This window comes from Micropterus dolomieu, linkage group LG22 (assembly GCF_021292245.1).
Source record: "Micropterus dolomieu isolate WLL.071019.BEF.003 ecotype Adirondacks linkage group LG22, ASM2129224v1, whole genome shotgun sequence".
NCBI lineage: Eukaryota > Metazoa > Chordata > Actinopteri > Centrarchiformes > Centrarchidae > Micropterus > Micropterus dolomieu.
Genome location: NC_060171.1, coordinates 13765401 through 13785680, shown reverse-complemented (window position 1 = coordinate 13785680; position 20280 = coordinate 13765401). Strand labels below are relative to the sequence as shown.

The 20280-nt window shown below is 39.5% G+C and overlaps 2 protein-coding genes across 7 annotated transcripts in view; both read right to left on the bottom strand.

The window, feature by feature from the left end:
* Positions 1-14462, bottom strand: part of cd82b (CD82 molecule b) — a 28261-nt gene extending 13799 nt beyond the window's left edge. Inside the window, exons 1-5 of the mRNA XM_046037843.1 lie at positions 14444-14462; positions 14291-14354; positions 8630-8702; positions 7321-7393; positions 1263-1387 (exon numbers count right to left, since the gene is read on the bottom strand). Coding sequence (XP_045893799.1) covers positions 1263-1387; positions 7321-7393; positions 8630-8692 — 261 coding nt within the window. The 5' untranslated portion in view covers positions 8693-8702; positions 14291-14354; positions 14444-14462. The remainder of the gene's footprint in view (positions 1-1262; positions 1388-7320; positions 7394-8629; positions 8703-14290; positions 14355-14443) is intronic.
* A 2043-nt stretch (positions 14463-16505) lies between these two features.
* The window catches only part of tp53i11b (tumor protein p53 inducible protein 11b), a 39740-nt gene continuing 35965 nt past the window's right edge, over positions 16506-20280 (bottom strand). For all 6 annotated transcript variants that reach the window (XM_046038485.1, XM_046038489.1, XM_046038487.1 and 3 more), the window contains 2 exons: positions 19545-19646; positions 16506-18990 (listed from right to left, as the gene is read on the bottom strand). In XM_046038485.1, the coding sequence (XP_045894441.1) occupies positions 18857-18990; positions 19545-19646 (236 nt within the window). In that variant the 3' untranslated portion in view covers positions 16506-18856. The remainder of the gene's footprint in view (positions 18991-19544; positions 19647-20280) is intronic.

Below are 20280 nucleotides of genomic sequence, written 5' to 3'. Positions count from 1 at the left end.
TTTACCTTTCATTTTAAATTATCATTAATCAGTGTTCAGAGTCTTAAACATAATTTCTAAAGCTTTCTGCAAGAATAATGTAAGCCATTCAAGACCCTTCCTCAGCCTCCCTGAGTGGAAAGGCGGTGTGTGTGATGGGGTGGGGGGGGTGGGGTTCCTCTGCCAGCTGGTCACTGTCGCTGGGAGAAGTAGGTCACAGCAGTTCTTCAGTTAACCCTAGCAGGTTTAACGCTGTAGAGGTCATGCACCCATCCCCACTCTTGTTTTACTAACTATATCTCACTGGCTTTACCCGTCAACCCCCGTCCCACTCTCCTCTGTAAATTCACACATGCTGCGAAGCCCCGGCCCACACATAAGCAGAAATTAAAAAAGGCTTTACTGTCAGCAAGAATTTATCATGTGTTCTTAGCTAGGCTTGAGAGCTCAAACAGGTGCATGCAGATGAATATTTAATGCTAAAGTACAGTAACTTAAAATAATATAACTTGCGGATAATAATCTGTGGATACGAGGGACGGGTGATATGGCCCTAAAATAATATCACAATATTTCAGGGTATTTCTGCAATAATGATATTCTTAATGGTAAAATACTAAAAATATTTTTTGGTTTAGATCTCCCAATAGCTGTTGAACTCTCCTCGCGGGAGCTACTCGTACTCAACCAGGTGCTTCTGCTTGAGGAGGTGAAATTTTGTTGTTACAGTCTTCTTGCACTTCTCACACATTACTGTGGTTTTGTTGTAGATCTGATCTTTGTAACCACACCACTTCCACTCTCCTGAACTCCTCCATAATGGAGCAAGTTGCAATGTTACTTTTGGTTTCAGTCGTTCTTGTTGTTGCAGTTAAGTGTAACGGTATGATGACATTACGTCAACATGTCTAAAGTTGCCATTATCACAATGGAATTTTAAAAAATCATGTACAAAATTACTCCATTATGTCATGAATAATACGATATGGCAATCCACTGATGGAGACAAACCAAATATCCCTGGTTGATTAGAGAGGCGAACATTACTGAGAAAGTCTTAATTTTGTCTTAAAGACTCAATATTAGAGAGATGACAGGCAAACAGAACATTTAGTTTCCTGTATGGTAATGACCTAACTGTGGTCTGACGATCTTACATGAGTTTCACAAGCAACTTGAGTTTTAAACTGCGTTGTCTCGCTGTGGTGGTAACCCTATATGAGCCTCTTGGTAAATGAAACTAAGCTGTAGCGTGTTAGCTTAAAGTGAATGTAATTCCTCACCACACCCAGCAGACAACGAATTTCGTAGATGGCTCCTATGCAGCCGAAGAATCCCATGCCCATTGATAAGGAACCCACCCCAATGAGGATGTAGGAAGCCACTTTGATCGAGTTTGATGACTCCTCTGGAGAAAACATATGTAAACAGAAAGAGAAACAAAAGAGTTCAACTTACACATTAACATTACACTGAAAGCTATACGGACGCTGCAAACTACGCACCTGCTTCAACTGTTAAATTCAGTTCTTTGGTTAAGCTTCACTGCTTTTTTTTTTAAGACAAAAAACACAACCACTTAGCCCACATGATTTTTCAAAATAGAATTACAGAAGCAGGGCCATGTTCTTGTTTTTCTACTTTAACCACAGTGTGTGCCTGCAAACAAATGCAGCTCAATAGAAGGCCTAGTTCACATGCAAAACCATTTTCATACAGCTAGTCAAAAATGATTCAGGCTACAAACCTTCTCTTTCCTTCTCTGAATTCAGAGCATTATAGTGCTTTTCTCCCAGGAAAGATTATTTTAATAGGCCACCAGAGAGAGTTGGACCAAGACAAGCCAACGTGTGGTGAGATTAATTGATTTCCCTCTTTGGTATGTAGAGCGAGAGAGCTGCAGCAGGAGGAGGAGGGGGGCAGGGACTGAAATGGAAGATTGGAAGGATAGAGAGGAGATAAACTGGAGCCATTAGGTGTCTGTGTGTTATCTGGTCTGGAGGAGCTCCAGAAAGTCCGAGCTCGGTCTAAAGATGAAGCCAGAATCTGAGTTCTGTGAAATGGCTCCAACTCCCAAAGATTCCTGGGCCAAGCAAACAAGAGCAATCAGACAACTCACTCCCATCCATTTGGTGATAGAGCTGACAGACACAGCAGCTCCTCCACCGCTGCTCAATGAATATAATGCAATGCTGTTTCTAGGCTTGCTTACTAGGAAGATAAATAGATGTGATTATTTCAACTTCCCTCTATCGTATTAGCTGCTAATTTATGCAGAAATCATCATACACAGTATACCCTCTAGCTGATGCACAATGAATATAAATTATCCCATTACAGACTATAAAAACAAGTTGTCTTTCACAATACCGTTCTTACATCCTATATGGAATCTATAGTTGTAAACTGTTAATAAACGATGAATCAATCAACAGAACATTAATCGACAAAATTGTTGATAATAGAGTGATAATTTAAGTAATTTTAAAGCAAAAAAAAAATCTCATACAATGTGAGGATTTGCTCCTTATCTCTGTTATCATGTAACATCACTGTACAGTAAATAGCTTTGAGTTTTGGGCTGTTGGTCGGACAATAACAAAACCACCATTGGTCAGTCTTTTGACATTTTTATAGACCAAAATGAATCAATGAATAATAATAATAATAATAATAATAATAATAATAATAACAATAATAATAACAACAACAACATAATGAAAACAATCATTAGTTGCAATCCTAATGCAAAAATAAATATGTCACGTAATAATATAATTTGTACAAGATTACGTAGTGTACTGAGACACTTAAATATAACTATTTACAATACAGACACAAGAGGCACATGTTTGCACAAAGACGTCATTACATGCATGTACATCTCTGACTCTAAATGGGTTACCAGAGTAGCGCAGGTTGCGGTGGCTTGAGAATACTTGGAAGCTAAAAGTATTTTTAGCTGAACATATGCAGAGGATTTATGTGGCTACAGGGTAGCATTTAAAGGGAGACAGACTAGCATATTATATGTTCTATATCTGGCCCTGCTGAAGTATGTTATTTCTCTCTCTCTCTCTCTTTCAAATCCAGTGTCTGCAAAAGCAACAGATGTGTACATGTTCCTTAACAAAAAGGATTTACCTGAAGTATTTGGGAAGATGCATTAAATAGTTTAACTAGCATATTCAGTGAGTGAGTCAACTGAAATACACTGAACATGAGAGTTGCCAAACCAAAGTATTCAAGTCATTGCTGTATGTCTAGTCAGTGGCATAAAAGAGCAATATCTACAAGACAGGAATCAGTGACGCAAGTTGAAAGTGCTGGACTGGGACTGCATGATACATGTTCGCAGTTTTTTCTGCTAGAATGTATGATAAATGTATTTCCAATGTTTGCTGAAAGGAGCAATCCTTGCCTTACTCTTAGGGCATGAGACACATAATCTGTAAAAAATACATCAAGTTTCTCAGGCTCCTCTGACTGCTCCTAATGCCATTTCCATTAGGAGCAGACCACTCCCGGGTCAAAACAACCAATCAAGCTGCGTAGCCGCCCTCCTCGCGCATGCTCTTACTCAGTCCAGCTCAATATCTTTAAAGTGTGGCATAAGACAAACAACCAACCAGCATTTAAAGAACTACCCTCCTTTGCCAACAACAGTGTATAGTACAGAACACATGTTTGATCACATCCTAGCTCTACGCACTCTCTATCAACTAAAGGCAAAGAGGTATGATGGCAAACAGTGGTGAGGACAGTGGTGGACTAGCCTCTCATCCCTGCTATTAGATGTTTTCACCGCTGCCTCTGCCCTGGGCCGCGCAACGTTGGAGGGGCGTCTTTGAGAGGACAAGTTGATGCGAGAGAAGTAGAGGTCTCAGCGCGCACTCCGCAGGATGAGGTTTTACAGGGCAACTGGCTACTTCTTGTGGGTTTGGTGGCCAGGGTTTAGTTTAGTGATGAGAGAGCAGCAGAGGGAGACACGGAAGGTTTCATAGTATGTTAACTGTTACAGACTGCTGTCAAGTCAACACGATAGAGATTAAGTTAGATAACTAATATTTTTTCTATGTAGATCATAAGCCAGTTTTCTATGATTATTAATTATGGGAAATATAACTGGGATAGATGTTTGTGTTTGGATTCCCTTAAGCGATTAAATGGTAAAATAAAACACTGGTTCCAGTAAAAACATACACCCTGGAGTTAGAGGAAACGTCATGCAACACTAATGCAACCTCAAAACGATTCTCCACTGGGACCACTTCTAAAAATTTAGTTGAAGCAGTTTTCCAATGTTCTTGGCATGTTATGGCAATACATCTAATCTTTGGATTGACCTGACTATTTCCTCTAACATCAAGTATAATCAGTAGCTTCTTAGTTTCAATATGTTTAATAAATGAATAATAAATAAATAAACATATGCAGGGGATGTTAACTGCTATTTCTATCCTACATTCTTAAAATGAAATCTTTTAAAACTCATAAAAGTGTTTCCTCTCAGACCCTCTGCCAGGTGTATCAAAGTGACAGAGCAACAGATACTGCACTTTACAACGTTCCGGCTGTAGATCTAGCATCTGTGTTCTGTGGTAACTTTTTTCTGGAGTCAGCATGTGTTCGCCTTGTTACTGTGCTGCTCTGCTCTGTAATATGGCACAGTTCCATGTAAATATCTACTATATAATAGTTTATAGGTGGTTTCCATGAAACTTTCTATTTCTATTCTGTAAACATGGCCAGAGCCACAGATTCAGCTTGTATAGAGTAGAAAAATCACAGTTGATATTATGTACAGATTTAAAATATAAACACAGGTACATCAACTTTGTGCTGAATTTCTAGAATTTAAGCTGCCAAACGAAAAAGAATCCAACCAAGTTCTCTTTTCTTTGTTCATGCCTTTGGAAAGTTTCTGAATTAATCTGCAGCATATTTCTAAACTGTGCTTTGGCACATTCTCTGGCTCACTGACCTCCTTTCCCAAGCTGTCTTTGTTTAAACATATGCCAGCAAGATAAACTCAAGGCATCATGTCAGGGAGGTAAACTATTGACAGCACTGTATTGAACTAGAGACGTGTGCATTGAGGGGAAGATGCCCTTTTAACTGGAAAATAGGGGGCCTGAAACCAAAACATTCCCAAAGTTCCCCTGCCTGAAGTCATTGGGACATCTGCAGAGGCCTCTATTAATATAACTCATAAAGAATGGAAACTGAAAACACACAGATCCTGTTTATGGTCAGGCAACGGTACAACTTCTGAGGGGAACACACAGAGTCAATAAACAGAGTTGCCTGCAGCTTTGGTTTTTGTTCCTCTACAGGGTGGTAAGAGATTTCCAGTTAGGTTAGAAATCTAGAGACCCAGGGAGGAGTTGAGGTTGACCCATCCTGGGTACAGGCAACAAAAATACATGAATGAGAGGTCATCAAGCCCCACATAGGAAGGGATATCCTATGTGGGGCTTGATGACCTCTCAGCTGGATTATCATAACAATAGGACTGGGGCTAGCAGGGATGATGGATACTGTACTGCATTTGTGTTCTGCAAGCCTGACTGGAGATAAGCAAACTTGTCTCAATAATAACCTTGGAGTGATTCCTCGCTGAGTAGTGACCTCGAGAGGTGAAATATGAGCCAGAGGAAGACAAGACTCAGTCTGACTAGTTTAGGACACAAGGTCAGTTTTGGTTGGTCTTCGTCAAAACTCCAGAGTTTTTACAACTCATCAGTCAAAGCAGCACAGACCTCCAGCCTAAATATAGATTTCTCCAGCTCTGCTCAGCCCCCTTTCTCATTGGACAGTATACCAGTTTTATGTTCTGCCATTTTGCAATACTTACTGGAGGACGTGATAAATGTTTTAGCATATTAAAACTATAATGCTTTAGATGCAATAACATGCAGGTAGAAGGCTATGCACACTCATAGAACTGGAGTTACATCCAGTAACTACTATTTTCCTCGCTTATGCAGTCCAGTAACACAAAAGTACGGAAGGTAGCGTTACGATAATTTTCACCGTTGATTAATCCACTGATGATTTTCTTGTTTCATCAGATCGCTATGTCTATGAAATTATAAAAATTGCCTACCACAACATCCCAGAGCTCAAAATTCTGTCTTCAGTTAATTTATTTTGTCAGATCAATAGTCCAAAACCTAAAGATATTAAGTTTACAGTGATATAAAATATCAAATCCTCACGTTTAAGAAGCTGGCACCAGAAACCATTTAGCATTTATGCTTAGTGATTAACTTAAACATCCATCCATCATCAACCGCTTATCCTGCGTACAGGGGCTGGAGCCAATCCCAGCTGACATCGGGCGAAAGGTGGGGTACACCCTGGACAGGTCACCAGTCAAAAATAGTTATTCACTCTTGTTAAATATTGTCTGTATAAAAGCAGTAAATCTGGCACAGTTACCGCGTTGGTTTAACACTCATCATCAGTCCTAGCTTTGCGACCCACGTCATATGAGAAATGTGTATCATGGTCTCATTGAAAGAAATGCTGTATTTGACTTCCAACACATATTAAGTTGCCAGAAAATAAATTAAAAGAATTCTTCTTTATAGGCTGATGTTGGGAGAAAAACTCACTGCTGCTCTCGGCAATGCTCCATCTGGGATGAATACACTGAAAGCATTTATAACAAGATTTATGGCAACTAAGAGTTTCCATCCGTTGTTCCCGGTTCTTTTCAGGCAAGGCTGGAACTGGGTTTAATTATTCTTTCTCTAGTGTCTTCACAGCAGATAACCTACGTTACACATTTTGTTGTCTATGACGAAGATGATAACTACGCCATGTAGGAGATTGCCATTTGGAAGATTGGTTTCTTTTTCACATGTTGTGTCTACAAATAGATCTGTGACTACTTCGGTGAGGGTGGGAGATTCTATCTGTGCACCTCTGCTGTCTGGAGAGCTGAGAGAACCCAGCAAGTTCAAAGTACAACTCTGTGGAAAAATTGAGGAGGGGTAGTCTGTATGTCAACAGGTCAGCTTTTGAGTGGCTGAGGAAGTCATTAAGTTTCATCTGTGAGTCACAGTTTTTGTTTGGTATGAACATCCCTTTGTGGTTTCTTGGGAATGATTCCTATGGGATAAATTCCACATAAGCTATACAGAGTAGGCCAGAGGTTTTAGGATTTGACAAGCATACTCTCCAAGCTCTCAGACCAGATGTATTGGCATGGGTCAAAAGTGCTGAATGTTTGCTGACGTGAATGTTATCACTACAGGACGTGGCAGCAAGACTGTGGATGTGTGTGTGTGTGTGTGTGTGTGTGTGTGTGTGAGTGAATGTTACAACACTTACGTAGAACAGCAATGAAGCTCTGGTTATCAAAGAGGACCCACAGGCCAAAGCCCGTGATCAATGCTCCGAAGATCTGTAGAGGGGAAAGAGAAAAGAATCAGGCACCAGTTTGAGAGCGAAACACAGAATTTGTGCTGGTGTGTCTTGAACAGAGGGCCTTATTTCTGCTTACTCAGTCTGTCACATCTGGGATTCATCAGATCCTAACTCTGCTTGTCTCTTTCTCTCACAGCAATGTGCAGAGGGAAAAAATATGTGGAGAGGATCAAGAGACCCATTCTGCTGTTTTTTCCTCACAATTAACACCCAGCCAGTCACAGATCTACCAGTCATTCTCAGTCTTCAATGTCCCTTTCAGAACAGCAAACTGAACAGCGTAAGTAAGTAAGGATAAAGGGAGAAATGAGACATTCTCAGAAATTAAGAAGAATCATCACCTCTATACTGGAACATTTTGTCACTGGCATCTTAAAGCCTCAGAAAATCATCAGTTTTACCAAATGTACCCTTGTAATGAGGTAATGAAGTGCAGAACTTCTATGTAATTAACATGGCCCTTGTTTATACGTTGTGGATCACTGTAGTGGGAGTAAATCCATAGATGAGAGGCTCTGTTGATTCACCAGCTTCCCCTCTTGGACCGCCACCCCTCCCCAACCCCACAACAGTCATTAGAGCCCTAGTTAAGAGCTGCTCATTTAGAGGGACTGTTGAGCTCCCGTCAACCATCATTAGCCCACCGCTTCCTGGCTTTCCCTCCGCGAGCCTCCGCTAGCCTAATCTCTCCAAATGGACAAACCCTGACACAGACACACACGCTTCCTATTAGACACCAGTCAAGTGTTCACATCAAAAGGTTTACAGCCACAGTCTCATTGGAAGGGTCTGGACATCCTCACAGAGTCAGTTTTAGGAATCTGGGGTTATAGCAACCCCTGGACTATATTTTGGCCGGTGTGAGAGGGAAGGAAACAAACAGAAACCATCTGTTGTTGTTTAGACCTGGCTGTGTAAAGATACTCTGTAAAGTTTCTTGCCCTAGGCAGAGTCACAGCAACATTTCCCTATGTATCTCCACTAATCTCTGGTGCTATTTCAATATGGACGCTTACTCAAATTAAAACCGCTGACAGGCATCAGACAGCTCTCGATTTGTCGTACGTGTCTGGTTCAGCTTAGGTAGCACAGCATACCTATCTTTCTTTGGTAAACAAAGCTGCTGACAAAGTGGAAGTCATTTGACAAGATTCTGACAGCATTTTTCTGCAGCACGGCCATGAAGCAGTGATGAAGAGCTGTGATTACTTACAAAGAAGAGGAGGTTGAAGAGGAACAGAAAGTACTTGGTAACTGTGATGCATCCTTTCCCCATGGCTGTGTTTCTGGAAAACAGAAATTAATTTATTGGTTAAATTAAAATTGCTGTATTGTGTGGCGGCGTGTGAGATAAAAAGAGAAGAAAGACACAAGATGGACAAAAGACACAACAACAAACCAAAGACAGCTAGCCTTGAGATAGCCTTGCTTTAATAGTAGAGTAAGCGGGCTATAAAACAAGGACACAGAAAAATCTGCACAGTTGGGTTCCTGATTAAACACAGCTTTAATCTTCAAAGCAACATCAGCCTAATTCATTTTCAACAGTTATCCAACGAAGGTTAAAGTCAAGGGCAAATGGACTTGGTTGAAGATACTGGAAGACGTTCCTTCCCTCATCCAAAGGACGACTTCAGTTCCAGAACTGAAGTCCAGTTGCCCTTGACTTTAACCTTCATTTGGATAACTATGACCTGGATGACTGAGAATCTTCATAGACATCATTTTCAACAGCCACGTTTCTCCAGTCTTAAACAGCCCAACCTGCTCTAATGCCCATTTTTATAAGACAACAATTGGCATGCTGTGTTAAAATATTTGGTTTTACGACAGTATTGGATGCTTATGAAAGCAAGTTTGTTACCAAATATAGGTTTTATTCTTGACAAACAAGAAGAACCACCCTGTTGAGACGGACTGGAGGGAACAGACATCCACAAAGAGTAGTGAAGTCATGATTAGCATGCTATTAGTCATCACAGGCAGATGGAAACTAGGCCCAAGCAACAAGCTTGGTTAGAAATAGCATTTTATCAGTCAATTTTATGAACTATTTAAAGCCAAATGTACAACAAGAGTAGCCTATTTAAAACCATATCCAACAGGTCTGGCTAATGTTATACGACCACATAACAGACGACATAACAATCAGTCCATCAAAGGAAGCTGAGAACTGTAGCTTTCTCACATGTTAGGTTCGGTCATGTAACACTGATATCTGCATTGTTTCAGTTTACCACTCACTCATCATCTCTATTTGTGTTTCCCATGTACACAGATGTATATGTGGGCGCACAAGCCTACACATACATTTAGTGACTTTTCTGTGAGTAACATGTTCCTTTGAGGAAACACCTGTAGTCCAGGCCAGCAACACGTATACAGTCCAGCAGGGACACTTTATGAAACTCTCTGGCAGCATGATTCTGCCCAGGGCTCCATGAGTCCAAAGAAAATATTTACCACAACCAGACCTTTTTTTTTTTTTTTCCTTCCCTTCACTGGGAGCAGTTTTATATATAACCAGCCATTGTGGTTATTTGAGGAGTCTGAAAATATCCTATAGAGACAACTCCCCGTGTATCAGATTACAAGCTGTTCTCTTTTCTGTGTCTTTTTTACATCAAAACTATAGGTTCTTCCCAATGGCAGACCAGGGCCTGTAATAGCGTGTATTTAGCTCTATTTTAAAAAGTGTATACTACTTCTGGAAGCAGAAACCCATGACCTGATGTTTATTGCGTATAATTTCTGAATACAAAAGTCCCATATTTTGCACTGTTTTGTTTTTGATTGATGTCTATTTTTGATTGATCTTTCACTGACTTGTTTCGTAATGGTGGGATTCTTGTTCAGAGAGACAAGCACATGTACGCGAAAAGGAATACGGTGTTATGGCAGAATAAGAGGTAGTAGTAGGTAGGTAGAGTAAAAATTGCAATGTTTCATTAAGCAAACTATCACTTTCTACAAAGACTAATGATGCATTACCAGTTAAATTGCTTTTTGAGTAACCTTGGAAACCCACTAAAATAGCATGCAAATAAAGTTAATTTGCTGACATCTCAGTCCCATGTGACTAGACTTTCATCTTCCCCCGTCAGTTGGTTAGTAAGTGTTTGTGTATAAATGGCTGCCATCTCTTTTCTATATATGCATCATTACAACAGGAAATGGCTTTTTCCCCTTTAAATATGAAATGGCGTATTTACAAAGACCCGTCTAAAAATGCCATCATGTTGTTAACTGGACAGTTTTTTTTCCAACTACTACTGAGTTTCTTTAATCTCTTCTCTGCTGATGAAAACGCATTGTGTTTTTGTAACAGTGTGTTATTGCAAGACATTGTTACAATATTTTTGTAAGATACTGTTACAGTAATGTAACAACCAGAATAATGGTAATAAAAGCTTAATTTAATCTAATCTTCCCAATTAGATTCATGAGTCAGTAGGAAGAATAAAACCCTGAATGTAATACAATTTGAACTGCTGGAAACCATCATAAGCACTGGTTATTTAGAGTAATCAAATGCAAACATGAACAAGTATTTACTGAACTGTATTACTAGTACTTACTGTACTACTGTCTCAGCTTTATGTAGAGGACACAATCTATAGAGTAGGCCAGTCACAAGTCGGTTACGGTTAATATTACTATTACTAACCACCTATTCTAGCCTATTAAACACAGTTGATAACCAAACTACCAACAAAATTAGATGTTTACAAATCTGAACATGGTATAATGCCCAAACCAAACAGCAGATACCCCTGCAAAGTACATAATCCTTAAAGGAGATTGTTGGTATTTATATCTTGATGGTGAGCAGCAGTGTGGATTAAAAAAGGCTTAGTTATGACAACTGTTTGTTGGCTGAGCTCTGTCCATCTGAAAACAATTCCTAACAATGCCTCAGTGCTACTTATTATATTTTCAAACAATAAATTAAATAGGCTAACAGACCTAGTCCCATTCATTCTGAAGCAGCCAAGTGACCATATTAAGGTTTGCAGAAATGCCAAACCATAAATACACTCAAATGTTTTGCACATCCTGCAGCCATGGGGCCATTTTATGTTTATTTTTGCTCAACCTACATTGACAAACCCAATCACACTGTTTTTTTGTGAAAATAAGGACTGGAAAGTGCAATGGAAATTCAAAGTTGAGCCAAATGGCAAATCCAAGAAACAGTGCCATTATAACCTTGTATAACAGCTAACATTCATAATGGTTCTGACATTAAAAGGAAATTGGACATCAGAAAAAGACAAGACTAAGTTCAGGCTTATGGTGCAAAACCCATGTGGAGAAAATAAATTATTTCTCTAAGAAAGCTGCAAATGAGTCACCTGGTCCAAACTCTGTGACCTCATACAGCCATTTCTTCCCTGCGTAGCCCCCGTTTCCCTCCCTGTGGTTTGGCATGAGGTGGGATCACTGTCAAACAGTGTTTGGGGTGCACTAAAGGAGGTGTGCAATTGAACTTAGTATTTGTTTCTTGGACAAAGTGCCAGTACAAAAGCATGGGGAGATAAGAGATTATGTAGACAACATTAGTGGCAGATGGCATCGACTGTGTCTGTAACAGATCCAGCATGGATCAACTGCAGCCCTACTGTATACAAAAAGTCAGGCGATCTGCCAACCTCCATCTACCACCACCTCCTATCATAGTCATATTTGACCCATTTACACATCTGTGAGGCCATCACGCTGACATGAACCTACTCACATCAGCCTGGTACTAAAGCCCTTAATACCATGCAGAATCCTGCTTTAACATTTGCAAAAATGCCATTTTTACACAGAGCACGGTATAGATCTGCTCTATATGAAAATGCAATGAGATAACTTCTTTTACGGCGCTGTAATTGGCACTATATAAATAAACTGAATTTAAACATCTGTATAGACATGATATAGCTCACTGTCTACAGTAGGGCTGAATGACATGCAAAACAAAGAGGAAATAAATATTTTAGTTTTCACTTATGTGACTCGTGATTTTTGCTGGGGTCCGTACCAAAAAAGCATGTTCCTTTACGTCTGTAGAATATGATTTGTAGGCTGGGGCATCTCTGTAGCACCTCAATGCTTGATTTATAAATGGCATTGTGACACATTTTATCTTTATCAAAAACATAGCACCCAGCGAACAGACCCCGGATAAGCAGTTGAAGATGGATGGATGGATGGATAAAAACTATAGCAGCTCCTTGGCCATATTGAGATTTCTGTAATATTAAATATATAATATATAAAATTCAGTTTTGTGAGTGTTATTGCAACTTGCAAGGGTGAGGACTAGGCCTGCTAGATCATTTTCGTTATCAAAATACTTTTAACGTCTATAAATGTTTTGAATTATCTCGGTCATACAAAATCTGTAGTCTAAACGATGTTTTATCAGTTGAGTTGCTTAATAACTTGATAAGCCTCAAAGAATTCTGTGGGATGGAGGGGATATCCCAGTTAGCAATGATGGGACTTAGTGTATGACATTAAAGGAGTGAAATCCCCCACCTGTGTTCAGTGCCAGGTAACTTCCCAGCATTCAGTGGAAATGATGAAAGATCTGTGGTTACAAGACTAAACACAGCACAACTGGTTTTGACCTCTCTTTTTAATCATTTAGTCTATATACAAAACACAAGGACACCTATCAGAAGTTACGAGAGGTTAAATTAAAAACCAACCAAGCACAATAGTGTATTTATTAATAAAGCATTTTCCTTACAATATAAAACAGAAAGGAGAAAAAGATGTGGCTTTGGTGAAATGATTTTTCATCTGATTTAAATTACAGAAGGAACACATGTTTCCGTCACAACCAGCTTCAAATGTGATGGAGATACCACTCTATTAACCTCTTGAAGCCCAATTTGTGCATCATCCGTAGCTGCAATGAAACCAGCAATATGAGGCTTTATTCACCAATAGCGTGAGGCTGTGGTGTCCTTGACAGCATCACCAAACTCGCCTACAGTTCTCTACATTGACTTTTCATGACACATCATGTGGATACTTGATGTTAATGCAGTGGTAATAATGTAGTTCTTATAAGTGACAGCAGCTGCCAAATACATGGCTAGTTGAACAGTGATGGTGGCCAATTGGGACATTTCACCAAACCCAAAAGCAAACTCCCACAAATCAGCAAATTCAAATTCTGTCACTGAATAATTGATGACTAATTGAGAATTAATTTTCCTTACTCCAGTAGGTCAACTCAGATCTGAATTTCTGCTTGTAAACCACAATATTGCCAGAAACTTGCACCTTCTTCCAAAACTGTGATAACTGGATGTGGTCTCTCATTGCTTCTTTTCAGTTTTACCACAAAAAGGCCTCCTTACAGATCACAATGGTTTTCCTACCAAGCCCATTAGACACACACAAACACACAGACATATATCCTAACAAAAATAAGTTTGAATCCCACAGAACCCTCTGTGACAGCTTTGATCAAGTCCAAGATATGACCCTGACACTAAAATTGACAAAATGTAAAGTCAGTTTTTTCGAAGGATTAACCAAATTAGTTCGATTCATCATTTCAAAGTCGTTATAGAGCGTTAAAGGACGTTAGCTTAAGGTAACGTTAACGTCAACTGTAAACTGACGTGGTCAACTGTAAAATGCTGAAACGTCGACATGTTTGTGTTTCTGTTAGTTTAGTAGAACTTTCTTTCATTAATGGGTTTCTGGAGCTAACGTTACATAGAAAGTTTTCTACAGGCAAAGGGTTGATAGATGGCGGCGGCTGTTACAACGACGGGCAACTTTACATATTCTGTCGTAACGTTAATCTAATTTGATTAAGTTACTTGCTAGCTAGATACGTGTAAAAACGCTATCTAAAACTTACTTTGACTTCTTCTCCAAAGATGGTGACAGTTGGCTGAAGGGTCGGCCGTCTTCTGTCTTGTTTGCTGTGTGACAAACGGTCGCTGGTCAGAGAAACAAGATGTGTGTATGTCTGGGTGGATCTGCGTGTCTGAGAAAATGTTAACACCCCTACCGTGAAGCAAGCATGGTAGCTTTTAACCCTCTCCTGTCCGTGATCATGGCCCGCCAAGCCAAATAACTGTAGAGGGAGGCCACACTGGTGCATTTTCTTACTGACAACTGAGTCAGACAAGCTTTTTTGCAACACTATCATGCCATTAACTCAACATGGCTAGCCTTCTTTCGTTGTTGTTAAAATAAAATAATTACTTCCTCATCCAAACAAACAGCATACTGTTTCCTCCTCATTATTAAAACATGACATCTAATGCCACAAATAATCAGCAGGCAGTGAGCAATTTCTGCCAGACATTAGTTTGTAATGTTAGGCCTATCTCTTTAATGCAGTTTACTGATTGTTGTTTACATTACAGGCACAGTATCACTCCATGTAGTAGAATTATTAGCGGAAGTCAGTAGTCAGCAGTAGTAGCCTCAGTCCCTGAGTAACATCCTGTCAGGATGCAGAGACTTCTAAGGTGCTTGCAGCTGCTGTAAACTATAATAACAATTATCAGCTGATGTGAAATGTGGGCCTAATATTTTGTGATTATAGGTGATCATCAGTTTTAATCTGATGATCACATAAAGATAGTTTGGGTATGACTGTTTTGTGAGGAAACAAAACTTTTTAGAGCATAAAATAATAATTCTTGGCCTGTGAGAAAATAATAATAATTTACAGCCATTTCCTGTCACAATGCAAATTTTACTTGAAGATGATCAACCGGTTATATTTCCATGTATGGTGATAATTTAAATGATCCATTATAAGCTATACTAAAATACTGTTTACCACCATGCCTTGCGAAATAAACCAGGACTCAGTATATAGAGTGGAAAGTATGGGGAGAATGTATACACAGGGACACATGGGAGCTTTTTGCCTATAAACAACCTGAACCACACACACATTTCCCGTGCCACACAATCCCCCTTTTCACCCTTTGCCCAATGTGTGTGTAAAGGAGAGAGAGCACACTGGGGAAGGAGAAACATTAGGCAGGAAATTAACAGGAATATGTGGTAGGCTACACAAGGTAAGATTAAATTAAATTCACTTGAAGATAATCATGTTATGACATGAACACCTTCCAAACAGAAAACACTAAACAAAGGGTGAGATTACATAACAGATCTCTTGTTTCTTTGTTGAGACACGTCAGAACAAAGTTGTGGGTTCTGTTTTGTGGAGCGATGCTTTAAAAAAAAAAACAAAAAAAACTAGACATTTTGCTGAAGGCACTTCCGTAAGGCATCCTGTTCCAGGCTGTTCCACACTGTTGGCTATCAAATCAGTGTATGTATATACCTGTGGCGGAAAATGAAAGTCTCACCCTTGCTGCTGGGCATCACTTATACAACAAGTTTAAAGAACATTTGGCTTTGAGTGGAGTTACACTGGATGTTTTGAGTGTGTGGAACGTTTTTGTCAACCTTATGATAACCAATGTCTAAACTGGATATTTCTGGTCTTTCATTATGTTTGTGTAAGTGGTTGATTTGTCAGATTTTTAAGTGACTACCTTTAACATAATGTGAACATATTATCATTTAAGTAGACAATTGAGGTTCCATGTAGCTGCTTAATAAGTGATACAATTTACATCAGAAATCACCACATCCTTACTTTGACTGTTTGACATTACATTTTGGTGATTTGAAGTTGTGGGCTGCAGTATCTAGCAGGAACTGTACTAAAGCTGAAACAATTAGTTGATTAATTAACAGAAGATTAATCTCCTATGGCTATTTGGATAGTCAATTCATCATTTTAGTTAATTGTCAAATAAAAATACCAAATAATCTCTGGTTCCAGCTTGTAAAAAATGAGGATTTGCTGATTCTCTTTGTCATACGTGACAGTAGGCTGAATATGTTTGGTTTTGAGACGGACAAAACAAAACAAGGAACTCTAAGATATCACATTGTGCTTTAGGAAATTGTGTTTGTGGGAAATTGTGATTTTTCACTATTTTCTCACATTTTATAGACAATACAACAATGAATTGATTGAGAAAATAATCAGATTAACAGTTTATTGCAGCCCCAGAAAAGACAAGGAACAAAGATGATTACTTTTGAAGTCTTCAAAGTAAACAATAGTGTCCTTTATTTCAAACTAAATAGTGGAAATCAATAACAATTTATTTTGAATATAGCACATATATACATAAAAACACAATGCTACAACTTTAAACAGTTTGACCTGGTTTGCTATTCACAACAGTACAAATATCTGTATGTTGGATCTACATCAGGGAACATATACTGTAGCTCAACTTACCAATGTAATATTTTGACTAATTTACGTCGGAGAACCAGGAGGATGAAAAGGTTATTTCTTTGCCCCCCCCAAACACTGCCCATCTCTCCTAAAATAACCCACTTTACAGACCTTTGAACATTTCCCAAGGCTGATGATTTGAGGCCAGTAGTATTGACGGAAATGGAACGACATTTTTCTTGAACTCCATAATTACCATGCTAGTCAGGACAGAGCAGTAGGTTGGTGCACACAATGTCACTTGGGAGAGCTGCATCTAATTAAACGCTGGAGAAAGGATAATTACAACTTCTCAGAAGTACGGGAGACCTCACCCATGTTTCACGTTCCCTATCTGAACTGAAGGCTCACCCAAGTAACAAGCACATCTGCCTTCAGTGCTGGACTCACAACTGCAAACCCTCAATCACTCTGACCTCAGGACCACTCCCTTCTAGGGCAGGACTGAACGTGGTCGTTTGCAACAATATGGACCACCTTTGGAGGAGACCTAAAAAAATGATGTTTCAAGTTAAATTTACATAATCAGTCGACTATCTGTGTCTTCTTGACTGGCCTTGCAGAAGAGTATGACTTGCAGCTGGCACATCTCTAAAACGCTGAGCTTACCTGAGGGCGTGCCAAGAATTGGGAGGTAGAAAATGTATTGAATTTACTTAATGGATAAAAACTGTTGGGTTATAACCGTTTTAAAGCACGTATAGTTTAATTCACCGCAATTTACCATCTTAATTTATCAGCCTTGCGATCTAGTTAGTGGCAGTCTGCTACACAGTTAGAGCTATTTATTGTGCTGGATTTCATTGCATGCATGACGTCTAAAAAAAACACACGTCACTTAAATAGGTACAAAATAAGACATGCCGAGAGAAAGATCAACCTTTGAAAATCATTGAACTTATACTGAACAAGTTCCCTGTTCGGTTCACAAGAACACCACATAATAGTAAATACTTTTATTTACATTTATACTGGTAAGATGCAGTGTTGATGACACTTTTAAGCAGTTTTAAGGCAAGGCTAAGGATATGGTCAATGTAAAAAAACAAACAAACACTGTGCTACATCACTAAAGAGGAACCAGCTCAGATTTGTTAGCCACACACACTGACATGCTCGGCTTGTGATACTAGACTTACAATAAAGGTCAAAATATTAAATACTTCCTGCCTAAAGGGTGCACACACAACAAGGAGAAAACTACACTGCTTCTCTTGTAAGAGTGAGTTCCCCTGTGCATTTATCAACGTTACATTTAGTAATCTCAGTAGTGTAAATATTCTGTACAAAACAATACCTATTCACTTTGGTAGAACTTCTTGACTGATACCTCAAGGAATAAAAAAATTGCTTCGTCCCTGAAAAACGTTAATATTCAGCATTTCTTTTGGGGTAGTCAAAATCTGATTGATGATGGGCATGATTGAGAGTAAAAACTGACCTTTAGGAGTTTCTCTGATTTCACCTGAATCTTACACTAAGCACGGTTAATGCTTTATCCATTCAATGTGTTCACCGGAGAGCTGTCAGAGAAGCATACAAGGGCACAGATATTCAGGCTTTCACTTTAGCATACACACAGTGTGAGTTAACATAAACAGCATCAAACCCGAAACATAATTATAGCACAAACTCATGGTTCTTGAGCTTGATTAAGTAGTGGTGTCAAGATGCAACATCTCGACAGATAACACTAAATACCGAATCTGGAAATCATGTAGCTGTACATGAACAACATAGTTGGATGTTTGAAATCACTCTGTACTGTACATATTAAATCATAGGTCACACGAGAACGCAATGCACTACAAACTACTAGCTTCTTCTTTATAATGACAGCACTCAGAAGTGCACAAAGGAGGAATGTGTGTCAAGAGGGTCTTGACCTCACAGCCCAGTGAAAGAGTAATTCATGTTCACTATGAGGTTTCTTGTTCTTGATGTAGAGTCTGGAATGTGAGCCTGTGCTCATCTGTTGAATACTGGGGGTTATAATAGGCTGGGTCCCATGGAAGGTGTCAGAGGGCATCCACTCGCAATGTAATGCTCCAAGCCCAATTAAATAATATTCCAAACCTTCTGACCCCACGTTTGTGATCTGTGCTCAGCTGTCCCCTCCCTGGAAGTATCACAGTCATTTCAGATCTTCTTCGCCTTACGGCCCAGGTGGTAGTAGTAAGCCATGGTGACCACCAGGAAGAGCACTCGACTGAGGAGCAGGAGGATGGCAGAATTGGGCAGGATGCCAATCTCCATTAAGGTGATGGATGTCACTGAAAGCACAGAGCAACATTTAGTACTTTACATTTCTAAAGATCTTTATTATAAGCACAATGCACATTGCACATGGTATTCCCTGCATTATTAAGCTAAAAGGATAGGTTCTGTCGCAAAACAATACTCAAATGAGTTATCTGTAGCTGCAATTGTGAGTCTGTGTTAAACATATCAAGTGGGTATCATTTAAAGTTTGTCTTTTTAGTACAAATTTCCCTGCTTGTGTCTCCCTGGTCAGTGTTTCTTTCCTGAGCTGGTTGGAGGGATTTTGTACTGTAACTTTAGAAGAAACCAACTTGATTTGCGACTGCTGAAGCCTCATTAGCTTGGAGGTAAATTTTCCTCATAACAAGGTCTAGCAAATCAAAAATAGTTTCAATGTACATACAGGAATGTTAGTGTTGTTTTAAGATAGACTTGAAAACATGTGAACCTCTCCTGCAATATAATGCAAGGCTGTGATTCCACACACTGAACACAAGAGGGCAGTATCGACACAAACATTTGCAAAACTCTGAAAAAGAAATAATGTATTGAAAAGTTGAATTACCTAGAAACTGGACCGCAAAGTAGCAGGCTTCACTAAGCAGAGTCCACTGAATGACAATCTTCTCTGCTGTGTAGAGACCATTCCACATGATGAGGGCCAGGCCTGGAAAACGATGTGAAAAAAAGGCATTTATAGATTCTGGGGCATGGGAATGAAAACAAGACAAAAATCAAGAAGAAGCTCAGGAAGGAATACTCCTACATGTCCGAGAGCAGTTCCACTCACAAAACTACTATGAGAACAGTTTACTTGCAGCTGTACTCCAACTGTAATCTGTGATCCCATAGCCACATGGCAATAATTGGCCTATTGATTCTATTGAATGCTCTGACTCATTTATTCTGATAAAAGCCTGTGCTCAATCATTTTATTGCCTGCCTTTCTTCCAGTTAATTTTCCTGTATTTTCACTCCTACCCCCCCCCACACACACACACACACACACACACCAGTGAGGCGACAGAAACGAGCAGGGGTGGGCAGAAGGGTGGGAGGGCTGATGGACTGCACACTCTCCCTGCCAGGTTCCATCTGTGTGGCAGATGAGACCCTATCCTTCGCCCCCTTTACTGCTCCTTGTCATCCTTTTTCTTTGCTAATCTCGACAGCCCTGCTGCCATTTAAACTAAAGAAGCCCTTATTTTATTGGCCTTATGAGATTGAAAGCTGGCTCATTCATATCTTCCTCCACAGTTCCATTTTGTGTTTAAGGTTTGATCGCCCTTCAGGCAATGCAG